The 16,867-nt window shown below is 40.3% G+C and overlaps 1 protein-coding gene across 13 annotated transcripts in view; it reads left to right on the forward strand.

Moving 5' to 3' along the window:
* Positions 1-16,867, forward strand: part of PTK2 (protein tyrosine kinase 2) — a 375,599-nt gene that overhangs the window by 350,033 nt on the left and 8,699 nt on the right. For all 13 annotated transcript variants that reach the window (XM_074943797.1, XM_074943800.1, XM_074943801.1 and 10 more), the window contains 5 exons: positions 5,493-5,555; positions 9,103-9,142; positions 9,678-9,784; positions 15,488-15,643; positions 16,356-16,436. In XM_074943797.1, the coding sequence (XP_074799898.1) occupies positions 5,493-5,555; positions 9,103-9,142; positions 9,678-9,784; positions 15,488-15,643; positions 16,356-16,436 (447 nt within the window). The remainder of the gene's footprint in view (positions 1-5,492; positions 5,556-9,102; positions 9,143-9,677; positions 9,785-15,487; positions 15,644-16,355; positions 16,437-16,867) is intronic.

A 16,867-nucleotide genomic window follows, 5' to 3' on the forward strand; every position in this document is an offset into this window, starting at 1 on the left:
AGGCAGGGAGACTGAGGCTCAGAAGGTCATGTTTGCAAAAATGTTTCTGGCTTAGGCACCTACGTCCCATTTCCAAAAGAGACCGAGGCACTCAGGAGCCAAAGAGTGATGGGGATTTCGGCTCCTAAGTGCCTGAGTGACTTTTGAAAATGGGATTTAGGTACGTTTGAAAATTTTACCCAGAGACTAATGCCAGCTGAGTTCAATGGGGGTTGGGTGCCTGCCTAGGAGGCACCAGAACTAGGTGACTTGGCCAAACTCAAGCAAGGACAATAGGTAGCACAGGGACTTGAACCACCACCCTGGGAGTTCTCAGGCAGCATGCGAACCACTGGACTATCCTCAGAGAATCATAGAATCATAGAATATCAGGGTTGGAAGGGACCCCAGAAGGTCATCTAGTCCAACCCCCTGCTCGAAGCAGGACCAATTCCCAGTTAAATCATCCCAGCCAGGGCTTTGTCAAGCCTGAACTTTTGCTCCCCTTTACCTCCCAGCTCCATATGCCGTGAAACTCCCCCAACTCCTTCCCCAATAAGCACGGGAAAACTCCCTCCACTGCGCACTCAAGAACCAAAGGGGACATATTTTATATATAAGGGGACAGACCAACTAATCATCAGAGGGGATCAGCCCCCCATCCAACCAGCCACACAGTGCCTGTCAGCTGCCACTGTCAAGTAGGGAAGTCTCCATAAGGTTTTAGGGAAGGGGAGCATGGTGAGTCAAAAGGTACTGGGAATGGGGTAGGGAATGGAAAGGATGAGGGATTTGGTTTGGCAGTACAGAATGATGGATAGAGTATGAAACTGGTAGATTTTTGTGTGTGATGGATGGCAAGTATTTTATTCAGGGAGTGTCACATGCATTGTTGCTAACTGAGGTGGGGGCTTTTTGTTTGTTTTTTTGCTCCTTGTTAAAATTCTGGCACCATATCATTGTTCCAGTGCTAGCACCCAGGGGCTAAAAAGGGTTGGTGAAATCTTGTCACTTAGAAAGATCAAAGCTGCAATAGGATTGCCTTTAGAACTCTCGCTTTGCTGAACTGATAACCCACAGCTATACACATGAATAACTGAGAATGAGAATTATCTCAAGGGATTTAGAAAGCCATACCGGTGCCTGTTATTAGTCATTGAGCACTGTATTCTTAGACTGAGGCTGAAAGTGTTTATATTGTTGTGTATGTACTTAAGTTTCTGAAGTACTCACATGTGCTGCAGGCCAGTACCAGCTAGCCCCTAGAAAATATGCTCCTTTGCAAAGGGCTATCCATATTGTTGGTTTTATATAGATAAGTATTAAAGGCCCTGATATCCCATAGTGGTAGGTATTGTAAGAACATACAGTAAAAGACAGACCCTGCGTCAAAAAAACCTTTTGAGCTAATTTAAGACCAGATAAAATAAAAGAATGTAATAGACAACCAAAAAGAGCCAGGGATTGGAGAATAATGGTAACAATTGTAAGTACATGTGTTTACATAGGCTGGCTGTGTGCACAGCGTTAAGTCCATTATATTTTTAATAAGATACATATAAATTAAATGGATATTAAATGGCCCTCTACCTAGCCATCATCAGTTGGTAGTTACCTGTAGGCATCGTTGTCTTTAAATCATGTCCTCAGTGATTCCCTGTGCAACATCATTGCTTTCAATGAGTTTGCATAGGTCTAACCAACTGGACCTTAGTAAACAATTCTGTTGATGCTGCATGAGACAAGTCTGTTGAGCAGGTTGCTATTTTTACATAGTCACTTTTCAGGGTAGAGTTGCATTTTAATATTTTCCTATTTTTTTAAGTTTATATATAATATATATACACACAAACACACCCTAGAGGGTAGAAAGGGTTGTTTGCTCTCTGCAGAGGCTCAGGGATACAGGTATGAATGGCTCATGGCTGTCTGGACCTTAGGTGGAGCATCTGAGAAGACAGTGACAAATCTAATCACGAGGACTTTGATACCTAGCAGTTAACAACCATGGATGGCCCACCTCTCAGCAGAAAGCCAAGCAGAGTTTGCCCAGCTGGGGAGGTGCTAGGGTAGTAGTTGAGTGTTGGTTGTAGGAAGCAATGGAGGTGCACTCCTGAGCTGGGACAAAGAGAGGTCAGCGTGACAGAGCTTTGGGATTCCGTGCTGACCAAGATGGACTCTGCTGTAACTTGCTTTTCTCTGTGCTAATCAAGGACTTCCAATGCTGTGTTCCAGACTGCTGATAAACTCCTCTGTTTTACAACACTGGCTGTGTGTCACTGCAAATCCTGACAGAGGAGGTGCATTGCTCCCTAAAATTGTACAAGTCTCCCTCAGGGGGTCTGTCCCAGGTGGGCTTGCTGAACAGAGCTCTGAGTGTGAAGCGGGGTGCTGAAGGCCCAGAGGTCCAGTGAATCCATGTGGCTTTCCCTGGAGGAAGAGTGAGACCCCCCTAGGGGGTCTGGCACCCTGCAGGGGTCCTCCCAGAGACTCTTCCAAAGCTGGGGCCATAGGACTGGTCTTGTGGATCTGTGACACTTCCCTATCTCACATAGATGTTGCAAGGATTAATTCTTTGGTCTTCATTAGCCACTAAGATACTACTGTTATGGGGGTGGCCACAGATGCACCAAGATAGGCAAAAGTGGAGAAGGGAGTAAATATAGAAGGAACTGCAGCAATATGGATTTTGGCAAAGCCCAAAAGGAAGAGAATCCCTAAAGATGATTAAAATTGAAATGTGTTTACAACATAAGTGAATTGCTCATTAGAGGGTCTGATCCAAAGCCCATTCAGTCATGGGAGTCTTTCTTTTGATTTCAGTGGGCACTGAATCCAGCCTGTAGAGATAAGACAGGGAGCAAGTATTAGCAATTGAGCATGTGTGAAAAGTCTAGATTTATGCTGGGACATGTGGAGACTTTCTTTTCCTCAGGCAATTTTCTACAGTTTCTTTTTAACTGTCTAGAGTACCTGTGTTAAATGATTTCTGTTCTTTATATAGTAGTCAGACAGCACTGTTGTGTGATCCTGGCATTTAAAGGGCAAAGTTACAGAATATTAAAAACAAGGCACAATCAAAAAAGACAGGTTTCAGAGTAGCAGCCGTGTTAGTCTGTATTCGCAAAAAGAAAAGGCGTACTTGTGGCATCTTAGAGACTAACAAATTTATTTGAGCATAAGCTTTCGTGAGCTGAATCCGATGAAGTGAGCTGTAGCTCACGAAAGCTTATGCTCAAATAAATTTGTTAGTCTCTAAGGTGCCACAAGTCCTCCTTTTCTTTTTAATCAAAAAAGAGTGATTTTTTTTTCCCTGCCTGTATTTTGAAGTTGGGAAAATAGAAGTACTATCGTTCCATCAGTTTTCCCTTTCTCTGTATCTATTTAATGCTACCAAAAGTTGTATTTTATTCTATCAGGTGTAGTGTATGTAATTATGCTTCTGCCTTTGCTTCAAAAACACAGAATATTTCACCATTATCTGAGAGAATGCTACTATTAGGCACTTTCCTGGAAGAATAAGTAAATTCATTGAAACTTAAAAATCATTAAAGTTTGCCCAATCCAGTGTTTTAGTGACTGAGATTTTTTTTCGCTTTGCCCAAGAGCATTTGCATGTAAATAAATATGAAACTAAGACAATTTCTGAACACTAGCTCCAAATCCAATAGTAATGTAAAGCTCTTTGGTTACATTCATTTACTAAGATAGAGAAGATAATTTTTGTGTTGTTTAGTTTAGTTTAAAATATAATGAAAAACATTACATGGTTTATGTAAGATACATATTTATATGTATACTGGACACCTACATAGCTAGCAAAAAAGAATCTTTTGTCAGAAAGGATGTGTGCTCTTGTGGTTAAGGCAATGGGTTGAGATTCAAGAGATCTAGGTTCAGTTGCAAGCTTTTCCACAGACTCCCAGGGTGACCTTGAGCAAGTCACACAATCTCTCTCTGCCTCAGTTTTCCATCTGTAAAATAAGAATAATAATACTGCCTTTCTCCCACCTTTTGTCTGTCTTGTCTATTTAAAATGTAAGGTCTCGCTGAGGCAGGGACTGTCTCTTTCTATGTAGTCGTACAGTGCCTAGCACAAAGGGGTCTTGGTCTCAGCTGTGGCCTTTAAGTGCTACCTTAATATAAATAGTAAATAGTCTGTGAAAGCCTGAGTGAATGCTGACAGTATGACTGTACCACAGCCCAGGCTCTTCTTACTGGCTGCCAACAAATGGTGACTATTCCTAAAGACTGATACTAGGTGTGTTTTTGTAGTATAGCACAGATTTTTTTCAATTTTTTCAATTTTTTTCTGGAACATTTAGCAAGATATGCCTAACCATGAGTAATCCAGGGCACAGCACTCCCATATTTTCATTCATAAGCAGAGAATAGAGACTGGGTAGTTTTAAATGAAAATCACAGAATTTTTGTCCTCCAAAAAGTTTGACCCCAAAACAATTTACAGCCCTACATGACATAACTTTAGTGGAAATCCAGCGTTTCGTAGTCTGCATTTATTTAAATAAGAAAAGCCTCCACTGTATTTCCATGTAATTTTCACTGGAGTTAGTAGGCATTATGTGCAGTGGAAAATGGACTCCTCAATACACATTCCTAGCTGAGGGAGGTAGAAGACAGATCTTCTTTCATTCTTTGTTGGTCTATCCATGACATCAGAGGAATTTCCTAACGGAGCTGACCTTGTGGTCTTGGGATCAACCGTAGCCATTGTTTCAGGACTGCCTATCTGTTGGTCTTTCTAAATGTTTATTTGTCTCAGAAGTATAAGTACAGTGGATACCTGGGTGTGTGAGGAAGGGAGTGATAAATTAAGTTTTAAAAAAAAAAGTCTTTTCCCTAAAGCTTTTCATTTGTACCATTTAAAAAGAGCCCTCCATGTACTGTTTTTAAGTCTAATAAAAGGTAAATTTGTTTATTGCTTCTTCTATCAGCAGAAGGGTATCGAAACCAGTCTTCTTTATTAGCTTTCTGTATCTTAAATGCAGTGTTTAAAGAGCTCCAGTAATTGGCCCCATTTGCAGGCTTGGAGATGGAGCCAAGTACATATAAGCCTTTCTCAAGCAGGAAACAGGAATTAATGCGCAGCATTTCTCATCCTGTGGTTGAAATTTTTGCTGTTAGGAAGAAAATACAATAAAAAACGACTTTGCTGCCTCTGAGAGAATTAAAATGCAGGTTTTCCAATGTTGTGTTGGGGAAATGGTACTATCAATATTTATATAAAGCATTTTTATGTGCTAGCAGAAAACGGGTAGCTGAAAAACAGTTCTTTAGAAGCTACTGATAGTTTCAGTATCTGTACTTGCAGGAGCATGTTACAGGAACTGGGGATGTGAAGAATGGAATGGAATGAAATCACATCTCTATTAGTCAAAGTGTAAATTTTTTGATGGTACTTTCTTGCCTTTAGGATGAATTTAATCCTAGGCTGTTTGAATTTATAATGCTCTTATAAACAAAATACAAAACCACATTGTTCATTCCTCTAGAAACCTGATGTGCGGCTCTCCAGAGGCAGCATAGACCGAGAGGACGGGAGCCTCCAGGGCCCGGTAAGTATGTATGTGTGGTATCTTTTCATCTATCAACTCTTTCTCTAGGTCTCTATAGAACACACTGCACATTGCCCTGATTATGGGAGGCGAGTTAAAGTTTGCTAAATGTTTCCATTATTATTACGTGGGTCTAAAAGTTTCCAGAGGCTTAGCTTCTGCGGGAATGGCAGCAACAGCAAATTTGTTCACACAACAGTTTGGGGTTCTTTTTCTTGGTGCTGCTGTTGAAACAAATGCCTGAATGTTTTAGCAAATACACTCTGATTATTTTACAGTGTACATGGGATGCTTACCCAGGGCTTTTATTTAAAAATAGGGATAGTTTTGCTTAGATTTCTGTCAACAGGAAGCAAAATTAAATAACCTATGCGGATGTTTAAGTAACTGAAGTGCTTTCTCATAAGTAACATAAGTCTTGAGTAATGCAAGAACAACAATCTCTCTGGGGGTAAATGAGCTACTAGAAAACAAATGGGGCAGATCCAGTATTCATTCATTTACTGCCAGACAACAGCTGCAGCTATGATATATTCTCACTCACTGACTTAAGTCATGTCTGTTGTGTTTAAAAAAAAGGGGGGGGGGGGCTCAAATAGTTTTGCTTCCTTTGTCGTCTCTGTACCACAGTAATTGAAAGTAGGGGGTTGTGCTGTGTGTGTGTGTGTGTTAATGGTTTCATTGGACTGGTTGACGTAACTTTTCTCTAGTGATTGCCTTCATCAGTGTTTCTCTAAATTCATATTTTTTAATTCGCCTTTCTCATTAGTTTGAGCTGCTCTTGTAAAATCCAAATTGTTAAATACAGTAGAATCTCAGAGGTACGAACATCTTGGATATGGAGGTGGTTGATAACTGAACAAAATATTGCGGTGGTTCTTTCAAAAGTTTATAACTTTTGAACATTGACTTAATACAGGTTTGAAACTTTACTATGCAGGGAAAAAAAATGCTGCTTTTAACCATTTTAATTTCAATGAAACAAGCACAGAAACAGTTTCCTTACCTTGTCAAAAAAATTTTAACTTTCCCTTTATTTTTTTTAGTTTACATTTAACTCAGTAATGTAATTACTGTACAGTATTTGCTTCTTTTTTTTTTTTTTTTTTGGTGTGTCTGCTGCTGCCTGATTCCAGTTCCAAATGAAGTGTGTGGTTCAAAACTCTGAGATTCTATTGTGCTCATTCATCACTTAAATATTATAGGGGAGAGGGACTTTGAGACAGATCCACAAAGGGATTAAGACACCTAACTGCCACTTCAGGTACCTAAATCCAAAATTTAGATCCTCAAAACCCCTGCCCAGCTGCTGCCTATCTCTGTAGCACCTAAATTTCTGCTGGTAAAGTGCCCATGGCATCTAAAGATCTGCCACTAGCCATGTGCACAGCAGCCTCAGTTTAGGCACCAGGTCACCTAGCACACACTTAAGCCCCAACGGGAGGCAGTGGGAGAGATGGTTCCTTGTAACTTTTAGCCTAGTGGTTAGAGCACTCACCCACAATGTGTGGACACCGAAGTTCAATTCCCCCATCCCCTTTAATAAATTTTGCTTCCCATGGCTGCTTGATCCCAGGATGTCTGCTTGTGCCCTAAATGAGAAATGCACTATATGTAAAACTCAAACTACTCAGCCCTGCATTCCCAGATGAGGTGGGGAAATTATCCCCATTTTACAGCAGGGGGAGCTGAAGCACAAAATGATAAAAGCTAAAAGTGTCCACTAATTTTTGGTGCTCAGCTTGAGACGGCTAGAGCTTGATTTTTCAGAATACTTAGAACGCAGCTCCAGTGGGCTTCACTTGCAGTTATGAATGTTCAGTACTTCTGCAAATATGAGGCAGAGACCCAGCATGGAAATTTTCAGACCACATGGTTAAAATTTGGCCAAGTTTTAAGCAGCTGGAAACAGGGTCTTATAATGGAAAGTGTTAGACAACTTTAACTATAGCTATCACTGCCATCTCTGCCTTTAATTTTAATACCATAAAATTTATTTCTGCGAATGTTGCAACCTCTGGTTTGGTTAAATTGAGCTTTTATAAGGCAGCTGGTATAAGGCAGACCTGACAAAACTTCTTTTGGATAAATACTGCATTGCTGTCTCTAGTGCTGCTTATCCTGTTAGCTTTGCTAATGGAAGGATGATCCATTCGCTGGGGCACTAGCCTGGAACTCGGGAATCCCAGGTTCAGTTCTCTGCTCTGCCACAGACTTCCTGTGCAACCTTAGGCAAGTCCTTTAATGTCTCTGTTCCTCAGTCCCCATCTCTAAAATGCGGGTAATAGTTCCCTACCTCACCAGGGTGATGAAAGTATAAATACTTCAAAGATTCTGAGGTGCTCAGTTACTACAGTAATGTAGGCCATGTGAGTACCTAAGAGAGAGATTTGCAAGCACAGATGTTCTCTAACACACACCCCAAAATCAAGTTTGATTGCTGAGGTTACACTAGTAACAGCTAATTTGGGCATGTTAATTAATTAGCACTCTATGCAGTGAGTTATACTGGATTCATCCATAGCTAATGGTGAGTTCGTGCAAGAACTCATGTGTCTTTGCACAAGTTTAGGTGAACCCTCAGTTCTCAGAATTAGTTCTTTTTAAAGTGTTGAAAATGCAGCTCCCTTAGATTTAATGCAATTGAGAGTTTAAATCTCTTTCCAGTCTTTTTACCGTATAGATATGCAGCCTGTTTCAGAATGGTTTTCACTTAATAAATAAATGTCCTGTTGAAATGTTTTATTGCTGTGCTTAACTGAGAACTGTAGCTATGTCAACATTTTTAATTTGCAAAAGAAACCCCACTCTGCAGAAGCTCTTTCATAAAATATATGAGTGTATTTAGATTGTTGTTTTTCAAGAAGGCAACTGCAAGTCTCATATAAAGCATTTGTTCTGTTCTGACTAAACAGATTTCCCTTTGACTTGACAGTAAGCTGTGTAAATATAATTAGCCAGGCAACTCATTTCAATCCAATATAAAGAATTTCCAAATTAATATGTAGAGTATCTTTTATTTATTCTGTTTTTACTGTGAATTTCTAAACGTCTGTTTAATCTGATTTAAACTATAGCAATAGAAAAGACCCTAGGCATGCAGTCTTCTAATTGTTCTGCTACAATTTTTTCTCTTAACAGCCACAACTTATTTAAAAATTATCTTTGGATAGAGAACTAAATATGTGGTAAATGTGCCATCCTACTTGACTAATGCCAGTATCAGCCTTGCAAGGACAACCTATTAGTAATACAGATAAAGGCCAATGTGGTTGTGAGCAGCAGAACACAAGATGAATGAACGTTTTTATCCTAAGTAATGTTATCTGAAATTGTAGTTGGAAGCAATATGTGTCTTGTGATACCTTAAAGTAATGCGGGGGGAGCAGGGGAAATACTTTTGGAATGTCTGTCACTGGAAATCTTAAAGAAATTGGATAACTCTAATGGCTAAGCTTACAACAACAAATCTTTCAGATGAGGATCCTGAGTTATAAACACCGTAATTGTAATAACTAGAATACTAAACTTAAATTTTCTTTTACAGGCTGGTAACCAGCACATATATCAGCCTGTGGGTAAACCAGGTAAGCCATACATTTACTATATAATCAGCATGAACACTCAAGTTCCTGATCCTTGATGCATTTCTTCTAATCTCAGAAATTGCATTAGTTGCCACAGTAGTAAATAATAATCTAGGCCAGTATTGGATACCCTGAGGTTAGGCATCTAAATACAGTTTGGCATGATTTTCAGAAGTGGTAAGCACTCACAACATCTATTGATTGTTTTGGGAGGTGTCTTGGCTGATTTTATTTAAATGCCAAACTTTTGGCCACAGAATTTTCAAATTTGTGGCTGAGATTTTTGAGGCTTTATCAAAATGTTCATGTTGTTATCTTCATTGTTTCAAGGCTTGAAAAAAGACTGTGGGATCTTTTAGTCTCTGACTTCCTTTAGCTGAAATAAAGATAAGAAGCATAGTTTGGCAGATGGAGTTTTCATAAATGGAAATAGAACAAGCTTATTCAATGTGCTGAATACCTTCCCAAAATGTTATAAAGTCAATATAATAAATTTAGTCCTTTTGTAAGGTGTGCAAAATATGTTGTTAACTAGATCATGCAGCTCCGCCAAAGAAACCACCTCGTCCTGGAGCCCCCAGCCATTTGGGTAGTCTTGCCAGTCTCAACAGCCCTGTGGACAGCTACAATGAAGGAGTGAAGGTACATGCTCAGTGTCAAATGAAGTATGTTTTAGCTAATTGCTCATTATGCACCAAAAAAAAGAACCATCAGCAGTTACTAATGTGTGAGCTGATGCTGTAAGTGAAAACAAAATTGAAGCTTGTAACTGAATATGTTGTCATGGGACATATTCACACTGGCTGTTTGCTACTGTGGTTTTGCATCTCTTTCCAGTCGGACCTTGTTTGGAACAAGAATTCCTGAAAATAATACTCTCCCTCCCCCATCCATCTCCCTTCACCTGCCATTGTGCTTAGTTGGAATTTCATTTGGCCGTTACTTCCAGCTTGAAGAGCAACTGATATGTGGGGTACAAGAGATCATTCTCACTGCCCATTCTCCCAGCTTATCAGAGTGATGTTAATTGGTGGAAAGCAAATAGCATAACCACAATTCTACTTATTTCAGTAATGTTATGATTATTTACATAGTGGTTAGGTGTCCTAGGCACTTTGGTGCATGCCTCTGCTCATTAGGATGTGTGGGACACTGGACTTCTTTTCTTGTCCCCCTCTCTGCTGTGATGTTTCAGCATGCTTCTTGCTGCAATGTCACAGCTGCTCTAGAGCAGTGGTTCTCAAAGCCGGTCCGCCGCTTGTTCAGGGAAAGCCCCTGGTGGGCCACGCCGGTTTGTTTACCTGCCGTGTCCGCGGGTTCGGCCGATTGCAGCTCCCACAGCCCATCCCTTGGCCCACGCCGCTTCCCGCAGCCCCCATTGCCCTGGGGTGGCGAACCATGGCCAGTGGGAGCCGTGATCGACTGAACCTGCGGACGCGGCAGGTAAACAAACCGGCCTGGCCCGCCAGGGGCTTTCCCTGAAAAAAGCGGCAAACCAGCTTTGAGAACCACTGCCCTAGAGCCCTGATAGGGGGCTATGGGGAGGGGCCCAGTAAATGGTGCATTTAAGTCTATTATGTGGTTTTTAAAAGATTTTCTTGTTCACTGTTTCATCTCTAATAGAGATGAAATAGCAACATATGAAACTGTACAGAACTGCTCCATATACTAAACAATCACCTGATCCCTTCATCCCCCAAGCGGGATTCCATGGTGGCTGTGACACTGCAAAACTCTGCGCTCTGGAGCATCCCAGTGGAGTGGATGCTGCAGTTTGGCCTAAAGCACAAGAAAGCTGCATGTGCTAAGTGCCCCTTTTCCAGGGGCTGACGTAAATGGGATTTGTTTCTTAACATACAGGTCACCTTTAAACATGTCTGTTCGCTGCTTTTGGGGATTTGTTTGCCTTGCAAATTATCAGGAAGTTGAAACTCAAGTGACCTCTGTGCCTCCTGAAGTGGACGAGGCTGGAGCTGTTCTCAGTGGGAGCAGTTTTTCAGGGGCAATATATGATGCTGCCTGAGAACTCTGGGTCGGTGATATTGTAACAGTGAAACAAACTTTATGCAGTGCGGTGTTTTATTCCTGACATCCTTTCATTTCATCTCTGGAGTAAAATACGGCACCATGAAAATTTGATTTCTCCTGTTGTAATATTACCGACCCAGAATCCTCAGGCAACAGCATTCCCTCCCCTGCCTCCACTTTCTCAGCTGATGCCATCAAGAGTGGCCATAGAGGTGATTTTTTTGTGCTCCAGCAATATCCTGAGAGGAAAAAGGTGAAGAAGATATTATAGCACTGCTAAACTTGCACTGTCCAACATAAGCTCCCACAAAGCCATATAAGTTATGTGCTGCCATAATACAAATAAATGATGATATAAAGCAAGGACAACTGAAGTGAAGTTTTACAAACATGCCTCAAGGGAAAAGAGAAACTCTGTTATCCAATCCTAACCTTCCCAAGTCTGCAATGAAGACCTGGATTCCCTTGCAGAGGTGGACATCGCTGGTATGGTTAGTGATATCTGTTTTATAGTTTTAAAAAAAATACGGAAACCCAGTTCGTCCCCAGCTGGGAAATACAAAACAAACCATCGAAGTCGTACGCTTAGCAAAAATAGACTATTTCCACAAGGTTCTTTCTCTCTGTTTTTTGTTCTGAGATTATCTGAATGCTTCAGAATCAGCATAAATGAACAGAACTGGCCACTTAGAGCTAGATTGTTTATTATAAAATGATGCCAGTGCTTTTCAAGTTGCCAAACCTCAGAAAATGTAAAAAGCAATAACAGATGTGTTACTAAATTCGGCTTTTCTGTCTAAAATTCCCTTATAAATACTAACACTTGATGCACGTTAAAAACATTTGCAGAAAAAATATGCCTTTGACACCCGGGCCAGACAAAAACTACAATGCAAAGGTAATTGGCGACGTTAGATTTAATAAAAGATGCAGAGACTCTCAGTGGCTAGAGCTATTGGTTTCTTTTCAGAAGAAAAATAGTTTTGTGTTAATTTTCTGCATTGAGAGTCTGTTTTTCCTGAAACTAGTTTCTCTTACCTTCTTTCGGGAGGCTTGTATTTGAATACAACATGGCTTTGTCAAAGTCTTCCAAGTTAAAAAGATGATTTTCCTGGGATCATTAGTGCATAAAAATATGGTAAAGTGAGTCTCTTGCAAATTGTGCTGGTTGAACTTTTAAATTCCTAACTCCCTTTTCCATAATGCCAGAATACAAGTAAAAATGACAAGACTTGAGGTTCTTAATCCCTGGAGCCTGTGGAGAGAGAGGCATCAAAAAAATGTACAGTATACAGTTACTTGTTCAGGGGAAGTCAGCCAACCATGTGAAGATAACCCTGGCTGTTTAGTTTGCGGTGGAACAGTGTTGGTGTTGGCTATAGAAACAGCAAAGAGAAAAAAATTAAGTATCAAGAATTACAGATACCCTTATTCTGTGATTCCAAGACCCAGCCAAAGGAATCAAATGGGTTGTGTGTAAGCAGTCCAAAATGGTCTCTCAGTAGTTTATAACCACAGTCTTAACCAAGAATCTTCATGAACAAGAGCAGTACAGTTAGATGACTAAATATTTCCCACTATGAGGACTTCAAAAACAAATCTTCAAGCAAGAATTATGCAACCTCTGCCTGAGCTATCAAGCAATGGATTATTAGCCGTGTTAAAAAATACCAGCACTTAACCTGGTACGCTTTCCTACTATGAAAAAGACCCCTAACTCCATTTACCACTTTGCTATTTGCCAGATTGGTTTGTTCCTGTCAAGCTTTGCATGTCCTCTTCCTCATTTATTTTGTAAAATGTAAGCATGAGTGCATGGCAAATAACTTCATTTCCTGTGCTGGGGTGCTAAGAAGATTGCTCAGACATTATGCTTCCATAACAAATGGACCAATAGCTAACATGAGCCAGCCAAAATTGTTATGAATGCATTTTTGTTGCAGGCTTTTTTTTAACTGATCTCTAGTTACTGCACTTGTTTTGTTGGGGTTTTTCCTGCTGCATTTTATTAATATTGTTTTTCTTTTTTTCCCTTCCTTTGGTAAATTTCTTTAACCTTCCCACATATTCTGCTCAACAATAGCCATGGAGGGTAAGCACAGAGTGTATGTGTTCGTGGCGTGTGCGTGCTATTCACAAATGGCTTTGCATGTGACTTGACAATAGAGATGATTTAAGTGTTTAATTTCTACTACAGTGTCACTGAAATGTATTAGAATTCACACAACCTTGCACCACCAGCATAACCAATAACAATATTCATTTTCCCGTCAATGTAAGAGATGGATGCTTTATCCTTGTATTTTCTATCAGCACCTATGTAGCGGAATGCAACAAAACTGGATTACTCTGTGCTAAATCCTGGATTCCTTACTCAGGCAAAGTGCCTAGGCATTTCTATGGCCTCATCACTGTAGTATGTGAGTGCTTCCCAGGTATTTAAAAATACAAATTAGGGTTTCGTTTTTTTTTCTTTCCACTCTGTAGACTTAAGCTTAAATAGCTTTTTGTTTGCTTTTTTACATTTGTGTGTGAATGGGCATGAGAATTTATTGAGGGAAAGCTAAGCAAGGAAATGAGTTTTGCATTTTACTTTGGAAGTGGTGAGGGCCATAGTCGTTTTTCTTTTCAGGGACTAAGGTCCCTAGTGTGAACCCAGCTCCTATGAACGGTGGTCCTCCTCCTACTGTCATGAGCCTCGTGCTTCCTGTGGAATCAAGCTGCCATGGTTACAGAAGGAGTGGCAATCTAGGTAGCTGGGGTCAGTTTCATGGAGGGCTTTGAATAACAGGATAGAACCATTGAACTAGACTCTATTCCCTGGAGAGCCTGTGTAGAGAGCAGAGCTCTGGGGTAATGTGTCCACAATGAGCTGTGTTGATACACTTGATGGAGTGCTCTGTTTTATACCAGTTAGAGCTTTTCCAGGGTCTGTGGCTTCATTCCTAGATATAGTGGGTTGTCATAATCAAACCTGGAAGGCTCAAATGCTTGGATCCCTGTGACCAGGTCTCTGTCCAACAGAGCAGAATACTACTCAGTTGCAGATGGAAGTGGACGTTTTTTGCTACAAAATGGCACTGGTCATCCAGTACCATTGAGGTATCTAAAAAAAACTTCAAGGTTGTGGACTAGCTTTACAATCTAAGGGCAGATGCTGTTGAGAGTGGGGGGTTTTTACAGAGGAGCCAAGTATTTCGAAGTCTGTTCCTCTTCCTATCAGGATCACCTCAGTCTTGCTTAGATTCTGCTTTAGCCTAGCTGGGGATCTATGGGAGTTTTGCTTGAGTTAAGGATTGCAGGATATAGCCTGGTATTTCTCTGATCTACCAGAGAGAAAATATTTAAAATGGTTGAGTCTTAGCTGCATTGGCAGTGCTTTAATCCTGAGCATGTAAAATAAATAAATTTTCATTTTCCTTAATGTTCCATGTGGATTCCACTAACAAAATGTTTGGTAATATACACTGCAGTAGTACTCTTTCTTTTTGCTGCTGCATATGTTGCTAACAACTTATCATTGACATAGGGATCAAAACAGTTGTCTGAAAATTTGGGCTCTGATACTCCATTGTCTTGAGCTTTGTGTTATTATTTGCACCCAGGCAGACTAAGTAAAAAGTGGGTGTAAAGCAAAGAATTATGATTTGGCAGTGTGCCCCATCTATTTGCACAGGTGTAAATGACTTCATGAGGTGCAAGGCAGTGAAGAATCAAGTTCTTTATCTTTCAGGAAAAACTGTATTTTTGACCATGCAGGTAAATGTGTGAATTACCAGTTCCTATATCAAAATAAATATGATCTAAGTTTTTGCTGAGAAAATGAGGGGTCTGAAAACCAAGTGGTCAGGTTGAACAATTTGCTCCCTAAAACTTGCACCATGAAATTCATTCCTGCCTTGAAGGTGAATTCTTGCAAAATTTCAGAGGGAACAATCTCTGCAGTTGAGAACCTCTAAGGAATTTTAAACATGCTGTAAATATTTTTCGGTACTTCTCATTCCCAGATTCTCTCAATGCTGCTTGTTCTGTTTAGCAAGTCATAAGGGGAGCTCTTCAAAGAATTCATGGTGTAAAATTCCTTCAACTTCATTTCACTAACCAAACTCAGTCGAAAAATAATTAGACTTAAATACCTTCAGATTTGACAGCAATGCTTAATCAAAAAGAACCTTGGGTACATTTTCAGGGGGTGTGGAGGGAAGAATCTTTCTTAAATCAGCAAACTACATCCTGGAGTTCTGTTGACTTTGTGAAGTAATCTAGCACCATCTCTTGGGGAAAGAGAGGAAAAACAGCATCTTTTTTTGCTCTTAGCTTCAGCCACAGGAAATCAGCCCTCCCCCCACTGCCAACTTGGATCGTTCAAATGACAAGGTGTATGAGAATGTAACTGGACTGGTGAAAGCTGTAATAGAAATGTCCAGTAAAATCCAGCCTGCCCCTCCAGAGGAGTATGTGCCCATGGTGAAGGTAAGAAGATGCCATTTTCTTCAATCATTCTTTTATTTCTGTCCTGACTGGCACCGTAGTTGTCAGCGCATAAAATAGAACTGCGTAACACTGGAAAGCTTGTGAGCAGAAACACACCTGTCTGAGTCTGTGCATGTATTATTTTCATTGTCAGGACAGGGGTGCTTTGAAGGATATTGAAAAATCATTACCATCAGTAGTCGACGCAAGACTGTCTATGATCATGAAGAATTGAATGTGGTCTGCAGCAATTTCTTTACTTTTTACAAAGAAATGTGGATTTTTTTTTAAATCGACCTTTTGACAAACTTCAGCCACTGTCAGTTTGCTGTGTATATGTGTTTTCTCTGGTTAAGCCATTTTTCCATTTTATGAAAGCAAAAAATTCAGGGTGGAATTTTCAAAACTGCTTAGCAGCATTGCTCTGCTCTCATTTTGGTCAGTGGTCAAAGCAGTTAGGCCAATACTGAGAGCTTTTGAAATTCTCAACCGAAATCCTTTGACATCCACAATAATTTTTAAAGATGTAATAGGTGTTTGGTTAAGAGATGTAATTGTATCCATGGGCATAAATGACATACCTCAGATGAAAGAAATAAAATAGTGCTGAAAGGGCATAATCGAATCGGAAAGTACTGGTACATTGTTGTGCTGCACTCTGTCCTGTTATAATGTCACTTTGATTTTTTTATTTTTTTTTTAAATTTATTAGGAAGTTGGTTTGGCACTACGAACTTTACTGGCAACAGTAGATGAGACCATTCCAGTGCTCCCTGCAAGCACTCACCGAGAGGTATGTAAGGATTTGCTCATATACGATTCAGTACATTAAGTGTCAAGTCATTTTCAACTAGGATAATTATCGGGACATGTATTGTATCATGAGCTTTTATAAATATTAAAATACTAGATCCTTTTAATTTATTCACATACCGACACATTTCTTCTTCAAGTAGTGTTCTCATGAGTGCTCCATTTCAGATGCACATGTGCCTTGAGCCCTAAATTGGAAATTTTTCTGCTAACAGTGCCTGTTTGGCCTACACTTGTGCCCTATGCCTCCTCGTGCAGGACACCAAGGCTACATAGGGATGTGTGGGCAAACCACCCTCAGCTCTGTCTCTGCTGCCTTGGCCTGAGACAGAGCTCGAACGTGCTCACCTTGAGCGTGCCTCGACTATTTCATATTCTTCTTATAGATGTTTGTTAAGTTTTGTTAGTATG

This window comes from Natator depressus, chromosome 2, assembly GCF_965152275.1.
Source record: "Natator depressus isolate rNatDep1 chromosome 2, rNatDep2.hap1, whole genome shotgun sequence".
Lineage (NCBI taxonomy): Eukaryota > Metazoa > Chordata > Testudines > Cheloniidae > Natator > Natator depressus.